This window comes from Dipodomys spectabilis, unplaced genomic scaffold, assembly GCF_019054845.1.
Source record: "Dipodomys spectabilis isolate Male_0828 unplaced genomic scaffold, ASM1905484v1 ptg000003l, whole genome shotgun sequence".
Lineage (NCBI taxonomy): Eukaryota > Metazoa > Chordata > Mammalia > Rodentia > Heteromyidae > Dipodomys > Dipodomys spectabilis.
In genome coordinates, this window is record NW_024870680.1 from 14,332,698 (window position 1) to 14,347,091 (window position 14,394).

At 40.7% G+C, this 14,394-nt stretch overlaps 1 protein-coding gene across 1 annotated transcript in view; it reads right to left on the minus strand.

Annotated features, from left to right (window-relative positions):
* Positions 1-31: 31 nt before the first annotated feature.
* The window catches only part of Pold3 (DNA polymerase delta 3, accessory subunit), a 47,419-nt gene continuing 33,056 nt past the window's right edge, over positions 32-14,394 (minus strand). Inside the window, exons 9-12 of the mRNA XM_042687994.1 lie at positions 13,858-13,964; positions 8,153-8,262; positions 6,481-6,559; positions 32-553 (exon numbers count right to left, since the gene is read on the minus strand). Of these exons, the coding sequence (XP_042543928.1) occupies positions 354-553; positions 6,481-6,559; positions 8,153-8,262; positions 13,858-13,964 (496 nt within the window). The 3' untranslated portion in view covers positions 32-353. The remainder of the gene's footprint in view (positions 554-6,480; positions 6,560-8,152; positions 8,263-13,857; positions 13,965-14,394) is intronic.

Genomic DNA, 14,394 nt, shown 5'->3' on the forward strand with positions numbered 1-14,394 from the left:
TATCGCCAATAAACTACTACTAAAAAAAAAAAAAAAAAAAAGTCGGAAGTAGAGCTGTGACTCAAGTGGTAGAGAAGCTCAGTGACAGCACCTAGTCACACACAAGAAAGTTCAAGCACACAAAAAATAGTCTTTAGAAGGTAACAAAACGTTTTAAATATTATTTTGCCTCCTGCTTCTGGTGACTTTTTTTGGTTAAAAACCAGAAATGAATAAGCCTCACAAGACGGAAGAACAGTCTTTTGATCCAGATGAGGCGAGGCACTAAGTGAACTTACACAGTAAGTGAGATTTTATACTTCTTGGTCTTGTCCTCTGACCACTCCATGTCTCTGACTGGCACAGATGGCAGTTCATTTCCTCTGGAAGAAGCCAGTGATGGATGCTTGTCTGCTAGCTTTGCCCACAGCAGCCCCTTTCTTGGGCCCCTTCCGTTCATCTTTGGGCTCTTTTTTCAGAGTCATGGCAGGAGGCCTGTGCACAGAGGGTGTCTTCATCTTGATTTCCTCTTCGCTATCAGTGCAAGATTCACTCTCATAGACTTTTTCAGTCACTAGAACAAGGAAACAATGGGACATGGGTGGGGTGAGTCATTATCAAGAGAATCAAGAGAATGAGATTTTTTTCCTGGTGCAGTACTCAGGAAACTTTCTCCTGGGACAGCATATCCAGTCTCAGCTAGGAAACATGTGGGACTTAAAGCTCTCACACCTTTTAAATGGAGCTGAGAATTAGCACCAAGCCCTCTTCTTTACTATGTCTCCAGCCACTGAATGGGCCTTTATTAAGTCATATTGGCTAGCTTTCTGAGTTCTACATTTGAATTGTATACCTCAAACACATACTCATACACCTAACACCATTCTCTGACTGGTTTCTTGAGTGTTATCTTCCTCACCATAGTTTCTGCCTATTCCCACTGCTGATTTTCCTGGTCTGTGACCTCACTGTGCATATCCTAAATACAGAGGGCTGAACGTTAGCTTTCTCAATGTTGTTTTTCATTGAATGACTACTAACTAACCCAAGATTCAGCAATCTACATCATGAAGGCAACAGTCCCAAGCAAACCCTATTAAAGGATACAGTTGTTTTAAAAAAGGACAATGCTAGAGTAAGAAACAAAAGTTGTGATTTAGAAGGCCTTCCTATTCAAACTGTGCTCCCCAGACCAGAGGCATTAGAATCTCCTATCAGTGCATTAGAAATGCAGAATCTCAGGTTGGGCTGAAGCTCCATGATAAACTACTTACACAGCAAGCACTGGATTCAATCTCTAGTACCAAAAGAGAAGACAAAAAGAAATGCAGAATCTCAGGTCGTACCTCCAGCCTACTAAACCAAAAGTTTTAACTTCATGTAACACAAAGTCAGCAAACTAAGAAATGTATTACTTTTGAGAGGGTTCTTAGGGAATGTCCACAAAATACTATTAGTTCAACAAGCATGATCCCAGAATACCTCTCTCATCTCACATGCATCTTCCAAAGTATTATGTACCTTGATTAATGGGACAAATCTCTGAGTGTTATTTATTCAACATCTCAAGTTAGGACTGATAGTCACCTAAGGCAATGGCTTACTGCTCAGTGGTAGTATATGCCTTTGCTATTTCATACACTGAACTCCATGTTCCAATGGCAGTGTGTCTACAATACTATACTTGAGCACGAAGTAGCTCAATATTTCACTTTTTTTTTTCTTTTTTGGTGCTGGTATTGGGGCTTGAACTCAGGACCTGGGCACTGTCTCTGAACTACTTTTCTCTTGCTCAAGGCTAGCACTCTACCAATTGAGTCACAGTGCCACTTCCGACTTTTTCTGTTTATGTAGTACTGAGGAATCGAACCCAGGGCTCCATGTATGCTAGGCAAGCACTCTACCACTAAGCCACATTCCCACCCCTAGATTGGCCTTTTCACTCAAGGTTTGTGCTCTATCACTTGAGCCACACCTCTACGTCTGGCTTTTTGCTGGCTAATGAGAGATGAGTCTAAGAACTGTCTGCCTGGGCTGGGAAGGTGGCTCAGTGGTAGAGCGCTTGCCTTGCATGCTTGAGGCCCTGGGTTCCTCAGCACCACATAAGCAAAAAGAAAAAAGCCGGAAGTGGTGCTGTGGCTCAAGTGGTAGAGCGCTAGCCTTGAGCTGAAGACTGAGGGACAGCGCCCAGGCCCAGAGTTCAGGCCCCACGACCGGACACCCCCCACCCAAAAAAAAAAAAAAGAACTGTCTGCCTGGGCATCAAACCTGGATCCTCAGATCTTAACTAAGATTATAGGTGTGAACTACTGCCATTGAGCTTTTACTTCTTATGAAGTCCTTCATTGTTGACTGTGTAGGATACATTACTTGGGGGGAGTTGAAAAATAGGCAGGGGAGCACCAACAAGGTATCTTAAGCAGTACACATGGTTTACCTTGAAAATAAAAAGAGGGTTTCTATATGCAAAGGTAGAGCAACCTCAAATTACACAACAAAAGAGATTTCTACTCAAAAACACAGAACTTTTATTGTAGCTGAACAACATGCCACTGTCCATTGCAAAAATGTGTCATTGGGCATAATATCAGATTCTTTTTTCATTCAATTGCTATGCTCTTAGACATTCACTTCTTGTCTACAAGTTCACCAATCTTCTCTCAAGTCCCTGTTGTAAATTCCCAGAGAAGGCAAGATTAGCTTTTTAAGCCCACAGAACCAAGGGGATCCAGCACAGGACAGAGCAAGTAAGGCCCCTGTGCTGGAACATTCTAAAGCAGAGGAAAGCATAACTTTTTTCTTAGTGACCAGAGCCATGATTCATTCATTAGTTGTGCTTGGACTAAAATCCTTACTTGAAAGCATTATGTATCATTGCACTCAAGGTTCTTAACAGTCCTGCTGGAGATTGGACAACATTCCACACCTAGCTAAACTCAAGTGCTGTGTTTTATTTATTTATTTTTTTATAGTAACTTTATTCATAATGACCACAAACTGGAAACAATCCAAATTTCCATCAACATTAGAATGGACAAACTATGGTACAGTAATACAATGGAATATGACACAGAGTCAAAAAATGAACTGCTGCTACAATATGAATTACTCTTGTAGACATATACTCAAGACTCTTATTTCCAATTAGTCATCATCAAAATAACAAGTGGTAGAGCACAAGCCATAAGTAAAAGAACTGAATTCGAGGCCCAAAGCTGGAAGCCAGAGGGTAAGCCTCAGTTCTGGCACAAAAAAAATAGAGAAGGAAAAGGGCAAGGGTTAATAAAGAGCAATGCAATATAGATGGGGTAAATTTGATCAGAGTACATTTATTATATGCTGTTGTAAATATCACAATGAAGCCTCATTGTACAATTAATTTATACTGATAAAAAGTGAACGTGTGTTTGACACTGTTGATGTAGATGCCAGGCTTGTTAGGGCTGCCACATGGGACATGGCCCCAGGAGGTGATGCCGTGCAGCACCCCATTGCAGACTAGCAGGCCCTCCAAGTCTCCCACACAGGTGTCTTTGCCACCCTCCAAGTGCCCTGCACACTGGGAAGGTGGCTCAGTGGTAGAGCGCTTGCCTTGTATGCATGAGGACCTGGGTTCGATCCCTCAGCACCACATAAGCAGAAAAAGCCAGAAGTAGCACTGTGGCTCAAGTGGTAGAGCACTAGCCTTGAGCTGAAGAGCTGAGGGACAGAGCCCAGGCCCAGAGTTCAGGCTCCACAACCGACAAAACAACAACAACAAAAAGTGGGACAAGGTGATTCACTCCTCTAATCCTAGGTAATTGGGAGGCTGAGGGGAAGGAGTAGGGAGAGGAATTGCCCAGGCCACCCTGGGCAAAAAGTTCCTGAGTGCTTGTCAACCAATGCTTGGTGGTGCATACCTGCTATCCCAGTAGGAAATGTAAAGTAGCAAGATTGTAGTGTAGGCATAGGCACAGGTGCGGCCTGGGCAAAAAGTAAGATCCTAGAAAATCAGCAGTTTCAAAAAGGACTGGAGGCTTGGCTTAGCGGTAGAACACTGAATAATAAGCCTGAGTCTGTGAGTTCAAACCACAGTACCAGAAAGAACAACAAACAAAAGAGAAAGGCTGTGATTAGAAAACAAAATATTAAAGTTAAATAACAAGTACCAATTTTTAAATCCCAGTATATTTCCTCAGCAACTGCTGAGTTCCTAGTGTACAAATCTTTGTGCTAGTGATGAAATGAAAGCTGGAAATGAGCACAGTGTAGGGTTTCTAGATATCTGCTCTAGTTTATTGTTCTCTTCTAGGAGTTCATTCAGAAGTGCCTGCAGCCTGAGCCTGCTCAAAGACCAACAGCCAGAGAACTTCTCTTCCACCCAAAGTACTGTGTTTTAAACAAAGTAGTAATTAGCCACAAATATCTAATGAACACAAAAATATTTTACTTTCTTCTCTGAGGGTAGGAGCAAGGGTGATATTACACCAATACTTGTTTCTCCAAGTAAAAGGAGAAAAGTAAGAACTTCAATAGTAAATATATATAGTCCACCCATGGCCAAACCACTGTCTTGAAATAACAAAACAAATCCACTCAAAGTTCAGAATTCACAAGCTCAGGTACTTTTGGCACACAAAGAGCTAATCAATCTTTTAAATATAGAAATTTGAACTAAGAAAGGAACATCAAGAAGGGATGGGGCATCTTTTTCTAAGAGATCTGAGCCGGGCCAAGTGCAACAAAGAGAAACAAGAACAGGTGCTTCAACGGGTAAGAGATTGACAAGGTCAACTCCACAAGGGCACAGTACTGGGAGCTGGGCTCTCTCACTGGACCTCAAGTACTAAATGCTGGAAGTCTCACAAGTCTGGTATAATAATGAGAAGGGTAGAAACAGCTAATAACTCAAATCCTGAATTCTAATTCCTCTCCTGGCCTTGGCAGCAAGCACATGCTTTTTCCTAACATGGGTCACAAAGAGGAAGAACCAGGAAAGTGATGTGGATGAGTTATACTCATCTAGAACAAATAAGATTAAACATCAAAGAAGATTTGGTGGGGGAGGGGAATGTTTTTTCTCTCTCTCTCTCTCTCTCTCTCTTTTTTTTTTGTTGGTCATGGGGCTTGAACTCTGGGCCTGAGCGCTGTCTCTCAGCTCTTCAGGTCAAGGCTAGTGCTCTACCTCTTGAACCACTATACCACTTCCAGTTTTCTGAGTGGTTTATTCAAGCTAGAGTCTCACGGCCTTTCCGGCACAGGCTGGCTTTAAACTGCAATGCTCAGATCTCAGCCTTCTGGGTAGGTAGGATTACAGTTGTAAGCCACCAGTGCCCAGCTGGGAATTTTTTTTTTGAGGGTGCCATTACTGAAGCTTGAACTTGGGTCCTAGGTGATATTCCTTACAATTTTTCACTCAAACTGGTGTTCTACCACTTGAACCACATCCCTATTTCTAGCTTTTTGCTGGTTATTGCTTTTTGCTGGTTATTGGGAGATAAAAAGTCTCACACCCAGGTGTTGGTGGCTCATTTCTGTAACTGTTGCCAGTCAGGAGGCTGAGCTCTGAGGATCACAGTTTGAAACCAGCCTAGGCAGAAAAGTCCCCATGAGAGACTTTTATTTCCAATTAACCATTCAAAAACTGGAAGTGGAGCTATGGCTCAAAATGGTAGCACAAAAGAGCTCAGGGACAGCGCCCAGGCCCAGAGTTCAAGTCTCATGACCAATTTTTAAAAAAAGAATCCCACAGACTTTTTACCTGGGCTAGCTTCTGAGATCCTCAAATCTCAGCCTCCCGAGTAACTTGGATTATAGGTGTGAGTCAGTGGCACTTGGCAAGAAGATTCTTGGTTCTTTCAATTGAGAAGTTGCTTTCCCACTGCTCAAATTTATAAAACAATCACCCTAAAAAAGTTATCAAATGTTTCTCAATGTTTGTAAGAATACCCTAAGTTCAGATTATCTCACTTGACTCTTCATAACAACCCTACCAATAGGCAAAATAGATTATTTTACTTCCATGGTAAAGACCAAGAAGACCCACCAGGGCAAACACAAATTTTTTTTTTTTTGGTTGGTCATGGGGCTTGAACTCTGGGCTTGGGTGCTGTCCTTTTGCTCTTCAGCTTAAGGTGAGCACTCTACCGCTTGTGCCACAGCACCACTTCCAGTTTTCTAGTGGTTTATTAGAGATAAGAGTCTCACGGACTTTCCTGCCCAGGCTGGCTTTGAACCGCGATCCTCAGATCGCGAGTAGCTAGGATACAGGCATGAGCCACCGGCGCCCAGCTACAAACACAAATTTTAACCAAGATGTCAAAGCTTACTTTTATGGCCTATGTCCCAACAAGAGCCCAGGTGTCCTGACTTCACCTGGAGTTCTCTATACTCTGCCACTCCAAGTGGCAGCAGCAATAGCAGCACATAGAGCTGTGTCATATGTGCATATGACACAGAGATTCTGGTTCCTCTCTATGGTAATAACTCATCTCTGGATTCAAAGCCAACATTTTGTTTTACCTATGCAGTTGTCTTCATCCACAAAGGTTTTAGATTTCAGGACACGCTTTCGTTTTCTTCTGTTTTCTCCACTTGAACTCTAAAAGATCAGAGGACACAGTATTACGTTAGACAAAGCTATTAAAAAAAAAAAAACAAGTAACAAAAGATTTTAAATCTCTAACAATCACTCCCCAATAGTCCATTATGATAAAGTTGAAAAAGAAACTACACTTAAGACAAGTCCTACCACACCGACAAGCTATGTTCTCCATATACAGAGGCTGGATTATTCATTGCTTCAGAGAAAGAAAGCAGCATGCCGAGGAAAGAAATGGATCCACTCAAGCAATAAGGTTTTGGTGGATAATACAGACACCATGGTTAAAAGGCAAATAGGGCCAAATAGAGGCTCACACCTGTAATCCTAGCGCTTCAGGAGATCTGAGATCTGAGGACAGAGGTTCAAAGCCAACCTGGGTAGGAAAGTCCATGAGACTTTTTACCTGTAGTTAACCAAAAAGCCCGAAGTAGAGCTGTGGTTCATGTGGTACAGCACTAGCCTTAGCAAAATAACTAAGGGACAGTGCCCAAACTCTGAATTCAAGCCCCACTGTCAGCATCAAAAAAAAAAAAAGACAAATAGGATAAGGACCTTAGTGGAGAAGAGGCAAGGATAGCAGACCACTACAATTCACTGTTATAAGAACTTTAATGGAAGACTGGGGCTGTCCTCCATTAAAGGGGTGACCCCTAAATCAGATCATGGGCTTCTCCACCTAGGCTCCTGCTATGATATGTCATATGTTGGTATGTTAGCTTTAACATTTCAACATTATAGTCAATCTATAACAGGAATTAACATCAATTTCCCTTATATCTCCACCAGTCCTTCATCCCCCTCTTCTCTTCTGCTAATAGATCAGTGCAAGAATTAAATAAGTCTTAATTTTGAATTAAGAGAAAGCCAATGGGTACAAGTTAAAAACATTAGCACTTGTTTTCTCAATATTTCATTATCAACAGTAATAGATATAAATAAAACACAGCAGAAGAGCAAAGAAAACCCTATGTTCCCATTTGACAGCTTTTCTCCTCTAGCCCTTTTCCAGAATAGCAACAAACATGAGTCATAGGGCTTGAACTCAGGTCCTGAGTGCTGTTCCTGAGAATTTTTTTTTTGTTCAAGGCTAGCACTCTACCACTTTGAGCCAAAGCTCAATGTCTGATTTTCAGATGGTTAATTGGAGATAAAAGTCTCATGGCCTTTCCTGCTTGGGATGGCTTCAAACTACAATCCTCAGATCCTAGCCTCCTAAGTAGCTAGGATTATAGATGTTAGCCACCAGAACCTGGCTAGACACAAGTTCTTTCATTGTTTCCTTCTATCTTCCCCCCGCACCCTCCCCACCCCTAATTCCAACTGCAGTGTAGCACAACAGCCCTGATGGTGAAGGTTATGAAAAACAAAGCAGCTCCCCAAACCCACCTCCATAACCTTCCTGAGACTATGTCCTATAGAAGAATCTCCCTTTAGGTGAGAAGAGAGGGAATACCCACTCAGTCAACCTGTAGGAAGTAGAATGTGATGAGAGCCATCTATTGGCTTTTGTGAAATCTACAGCAAGTCTTGATCAGCATTCAAACTATATAGATCCTCCTCAGGCAGCAAGCTCTGCCAGTGAATTTTTACCTTGACAGGAGGCTCAGGTTCAGTCTTTGGCACTGGATCAGGAGGTGGAGATACAGGAGGAGGTGGGGGCAGTGACTCAGCTTCATAAGCCCCAGGAGAGTCTGGGAAGACTGAAAAAAAAATGAAATAAGTTTAGATAAGAGAATTGCAAGCTCTAGCAGCTACAATGCCTTCTCTGCCAACATTGCTAAACTTCTACATCTAGAAAGGGGCATTTTATATGGAGTAATTCATGATCCATGATAGCCAAGGCTGTTGCAGTTATCTTTCAATACACATCAATTTTATATAACCAAAACCAGAGGTTCCAGAATTATCCAAGTTTAGAAGAATCTCAGAGATGATCTTAGCCAAATGTTTTACTTTACAGGTTAAGTCTGAGCACAAAGTTGGTTTACAAATATCCACTCATCTCCTACTATGTGTTATGTTATTTTATACATACAATTCTCACATACATAAAAGTTTGGAGAGATTTCTTTACTTGCTAAAGTCATAACGCCTGTAATGGATACAGGAGGGTTTTAAAACCCAAGTCCATCTGATTCAGTAGCTTTCTCAATGCAACTATCCACACTGCCTTACCATTCATGACCAGACATTTCTCCTCAAGACAAAGTACAAAGACAAACCTCATCCAGATGGTCCACACCAGAGGCTTTGTTATTGTGACCTGAGGACTACTTGCAATTATTTGAGATGTTTGGGGGGGGGGGGGGGGGATAGGTCACCTCTAAAGTGATATTCTAACAACCAAGACTATTTTGCATGGGAACAATTTCTAATGACTGCCTCACTGACCAAGTTCTGCTGAGAGTAGGAGAAAATAATGTTATGCATGAAATCACCAGAGAAGAGAGGGCTACAAGAGGGATCTCATTGTTTCTTAGTAGTTACAGAAATAGTGAGTCTAGTAAAGACCCATTAGAAGAAAAGTGAAGACTCCTTAACTAACCTTTTTCTTAATCACCACAAAAGGATTGCTGGTCAGAGGGAAGGGTTAGATACTTAGCTTCATCTGCTCTCTGAATCTCCTGGCTGCATTCGAATTCTAAGCACAAGCCTTGGATCTGAATTTCTCCCAACTGATTAGGTCAGTGTAAAAATTATGACAGTACAGGGTTCATGGCCAAATGATCTGAAGAGGTGAAGCAGAACAAGAGCCAGAACGAAACAGTACAGGCCCACTTTATAAGCTCTGGAAAACAAGAAACAGAAATACAAAAGAGGTCCAACTATTAACCCAGCTCTGGGACACTAGCACAGAGTGAGAGCTTAAGTGAGAGAAGTGTCACATCCCAGAACCAGCTGCCCACTGTTATGTAGAAAGAGATATTCAGAAAGCCAGGCCACAAGGACAGATGTATGTTAGAGTGGTTGGAGGAGTTTGGGCAGTGAAGAAGCCAAAGAAAAAGAGTTGTGAGTACTCGCAGTAATAAATTTAGGTGTTCTCATTCTATTTCCAGTTCTGCAACCACTTGACTTACCCAAGGAAAACACTTAATACCAGTGGCACCATTTAGCCCCTCACCGCAGTGCATGCAGCTGTTTGTTTACCCACATTCCCCCCAGGCTCTGGCTCCAAAGAGGAGGGCTGCCACAATTCCCTTGGTACTCAACACAGAGTAACAGTAACTGTTTTTTTGTTGTTGTTGTTGTTTTATTTGTTTCAAGTAAATGAAAATAATCACTTTCTGAAATAAATTTGGAATGAGGAACATCCAGGCCAAAAAAGACAACATAGGCCTCCCTCCTCCTTCGGCATGTCCCTAAGAGAAATGCCAAATGTAGGAATTAGATTCTATAACCCAGTACATTGGAAGAGGACAGAGGAGTCAAGAGCCCTTAACAAAGAAATTTCATGAAATCCCTGATATGAACAGGAGAACACTGACAAGAGAAAAGCTAATCAAATAATTGAGAATGCAGAAATTACTTTCCATGAGAAAGCTTGGTTTAGCTGACTTAACAAATTTTGTATCTATTAGTTTGTTTAAATTTTTCAAAAGAAAACATTTTGAGAAATATTGAGACAAAAAGCTGCAGTTTTCTAGATCTCAGGAACATTCTTTTAACCCCAGAAATCACTATCTTATACAGTCTTATACAACTGAGGTTCAAAGAAATTAGAAAAAATAAAACAGCCTTACTCATATTTATATTTATATGCTGGAATGGGAAGAACAGATAGCGTGCCTTCCTGCTTTATTCTATCATCAAGCCAGCACTAGGACTCAGCACATATTTAGTGACAGAACTCTAAGATATGCCTGATGTAAAGGGATGGGACAAAGTGAGATAAGGAGTGAAATTGATCCGGATATACTGTATACATGTTTAGAAATGTTACACAGTGAAAACTCCTCATTTATCCCCTGATGATACCATAAAAAGTTTGATTGTATTAGTCAGTGTTAAATATATCTGAAGCAAATCTACCACTCTTCTGATGAAAGGCACTTAAGTAGTCAAACATCATCTGAGGAAAACAATTTTGTTGGGACAGAATAAGTACTGTGGTCAAGCTAATTTCAGCATCCAGCAGTGGAACCACTTGTTTGTCAAGACTTCTCTGGCAGAGATGAGGAATTAGAATTCCTGGAAAGCACCCATAGCTTCCTAGGAGTCAATTTTTTTTTTTTAGATTAATCTGTTTATTCCAAGAAATTAACACATTAAAAATAAACATCCAAGCCACGTCATTCTTTAATCTTTTAAACAAAATGTACAATTTAAATATCACACTATGGTGGAAATAACAGTAGTAAACCCATCCTTACTTCAAGAGTGGGAATCATTTGCTTATAAACATTCTCCACAAACAACCTGCTAGGATTGAGAATATTAGCAAATACTTAAAACATATCTGCAGAAATTTTATTTAATATACTCTCCAGCTATGTAGATATTATTATTGATGTTCTTTCTGGGTTTGGTCTCTTTTGCTTTACAAGAGTATGGAGAACTGCTAGAGGTGCTTATGACATTGCCAGGTGAAGAAATAGAAGCTTCAGTGGTAGAGTCCGAGCAAGAAGGTGAAGGTATTTCTGAAAGGTTCTAGTAGATATAAGTACCACTGCTCAACACTGACTAACCATGCAATAGAAGAGTGGTTGGCAACAAGAACAGATACTCTGTGTGAAGTACTGTCAAAGTACTAGTGCAGACATCTTTTCTTTTTCTTTTTGTTTTCAGGTGGTACTGGGTTTTGAACTCAGGGTATCATGCTTGCAAGGCAAGTACACTACACCCCAAGGAGGTGTGACATATCAATCATCTTATTTGCTGATCATGAAAAACCTGTGTGGTACCATCTTGATTTTAGAAAGGAGGAAACAGTCAGGCACTGATGGCTCACACCTTTAACCATAGTTACTCAGGAGGCTGAGAGCTGAAGACTGCAGTTCGAAGCCAGTCCAGGCAAGAAAGTCTGTGAAACTCTATATATCCAATTAACCAGCAAAAAGACAGAAGTAGAGCTGTGGCTCAAGTAGTAGAGCACTAGCCCTGAGCACAAAAGCTCAGGGACAGTGCCCAGGCCCTGCCTGATGCACGCGCACACACACACACACGCGCGCGCGCGCGCGCACAGCAAGAAACAAAGATACAGAAGTGAAGAAACCTGTCTCAAGTCACACAATTAGCAGTGCAGGAAAGATAGAAACCAAGTCTGTCTGACTTCAGATTCCATGAAAATTTCTCTGCTCCTGCTGCTCCTCTGCTAACTATAAGCTTACGACAGCAGATTGAGCTAATAGCACATTACCAGTATAACACAAACACAACAGGAATAAATGAAACATAGTATAAAAGTTTAAATCCTATTGGTGATGAGACAAAGAAATTTGAGAATAAAATGACAGAGGTTTATAAATTTCATCAAATGCCAAAACTTTTTGCCAGAGGAAAAACTCTAGAGCCCTTGTTCCCATCTGTTATTGAAGGCTGCACACCTCTATCACATTACTTTTCCTGCTTTCCAAACTAAACCACCCCACTCATATTTCTAATCACCCTAGGGTGTTATTATTTCTGTGGCCTACAGATCAGAACTACAGAGAGTATTTTAGAAGAATGTAATGAAGCCCAATTAACCACAGTACTTCCTTGCTTTAAGAGCTGACTCCTGCACTAATACTAGATTATATCATCTATTTCCAATATATTAGGCTGATGGTTTTAAAGCCTTCTCCAGACTTTTCCCACCAACTTCTTTTCCAATTGGAAATAGGAACAATTATTCCAATGAAGATATAGTCCTAGCTGGTGCTGGTGGCTCATGCCTTTAATGCTAGGTACTCAGGAGGCTGAGGTATGAGGATCACAGTTCAAAGCTAGCCTGAGCAGGAAAGTCTCTGAGACTCTTTTTTTTTTTTTTTGGTCAGTCATGGGGCTTGAACTTTGGGCCTGAGCACTGTCCCTCAGCTCTTCAGCTCAAGGCAAGCACTCTACCACTTGAGCCACAGTGCCACTTCTTCTCTGAGACTCTTATCTCCAATTAACCCCCAGAAAACTAGAAGTGGTGCTGTGGCTCAAAGTGTAGAGAGCTAACCTTAAGTGAAAAAGCTCAGGGACAGTGGCCAGGTGCTGAGTTGAAGCCCCATGACTTTAAAAAAAAAAAAAAAAGACAGTCCTAAATTTACTCTCTATTTCATCTGTCTATATGGACTGCCTTTATTTCATTCTTTAAATGATCAGAGCTTTCCTTGATTGCCTTTCTTTCATTCACATAGTTAGGACTCTTCCTTTTCAGTAAATTTAGTCAAAGCATTTGACAAATGACCCAAAGTGAGAACGTAGCAAGTTCCTCTCTGGGATGCTCACAATGCCTACATTGCCAGACAACTCTGAAGAGCACTCACTGCCTTCTCACAGGGCACCAGAGGCTGCAAGCCTTGACATTTATCCATGAACATTAAGAGTTGGAAAGTTACTTTCTCAAAGGTTCAACTGCCTGGTCCTGCTTCTCTCATACTTGTTTTACACTAGTTTTTGCACACATACAAATCCATTTTCTCATTTTTTTACTCTTCCTTTTGGGGAGAACCTCTGTACTATCTTTAGTCCTTCTAATACCATTTTCTGGCAAGTCTTACATTTTTAGTTTTGTCCTAGGACAGCATAACAGGTTCTTTTGGGCATTCATTATTATTGAATCCCTCTTATTATCTGTTTATTTGTATTTGTCCATGTGCCTTTGTGTGACACTGAATTTCTTTGAACTACATTTCCCTCATTACCTAAAATGGTTTGTATGTTTTAGGCCATGACATCTTGGAGAACTGCTAACAGCTGCTCAAGGTTTTAACCCCTAGTTCTCAAAGCATGCTTTCTAGGGTAGAGATACCTAGCACATCAATTTTGCCTAGGTGCCTTTTTCTTCTGGCTCTTCCTATATACCATATATGATTTTAGATTAAATGAAAGTAGTTAAAAGAATATCCCCTTATTAAAAGAAAGAAAACATTTTAGACAACATGTACTACAGTACTGTTTATCCCTTTTCTCTTTGCATTGGTTAATTCACAAGATACCAAATGATCATGATTCTGATCAAAAGCTAAAGTAGATTTCAAACAGAAATAGGTGCTATATTCTTTCAACGTTAGGGTTACAACTCTCACTGTAACCCTAATAAATACATATTTCACTCTTTGAGCATTATAAGAATTGATCCCAGCCCAAAATGAATAAACAATGCCCACCTTCATCTTCACTGCTATCAGACTGAGGAAGTTTGATCCTTCTCCTCTTTTTCTTCATGCCTTCAGTTTCCTTTATTTCATCATCAGATAACTCTACTCGCTTCCCCCTTTCGCCATCCAGGAATAAATAAAGCATGTTATATGGAATGAACATGTGAATATTCCTATCTTCCTATGTATCTTGCTTTATAAACCATGGTCTTATTTCCAAAGGCTAAAAAAGTCCAAGAGACAAATATTCTTTTTAAGTATATACTGCTAGCTCCCACAACCAGATCACTTTATAGGGTAACCAGAGTAAAACATTTCTCTAGCTCTCTACAGACCATTGGAAGCTACAACTAGATTATCAAGAAAGGTTTCTTACTTTCCCTTTCAAGCATTTAACAAGCATCAAATTAGCAGCTACTTCCTATATACAAAAGTCTTCAATAAACACTAAAGAAACAGAGATCAGAAAAAAAAAAAAATACTGTTCTCAAGAAGCTCTGGCCAGTCAGGTACCAGTGACTCATTCCTGTGTAATGCTAGCTACTC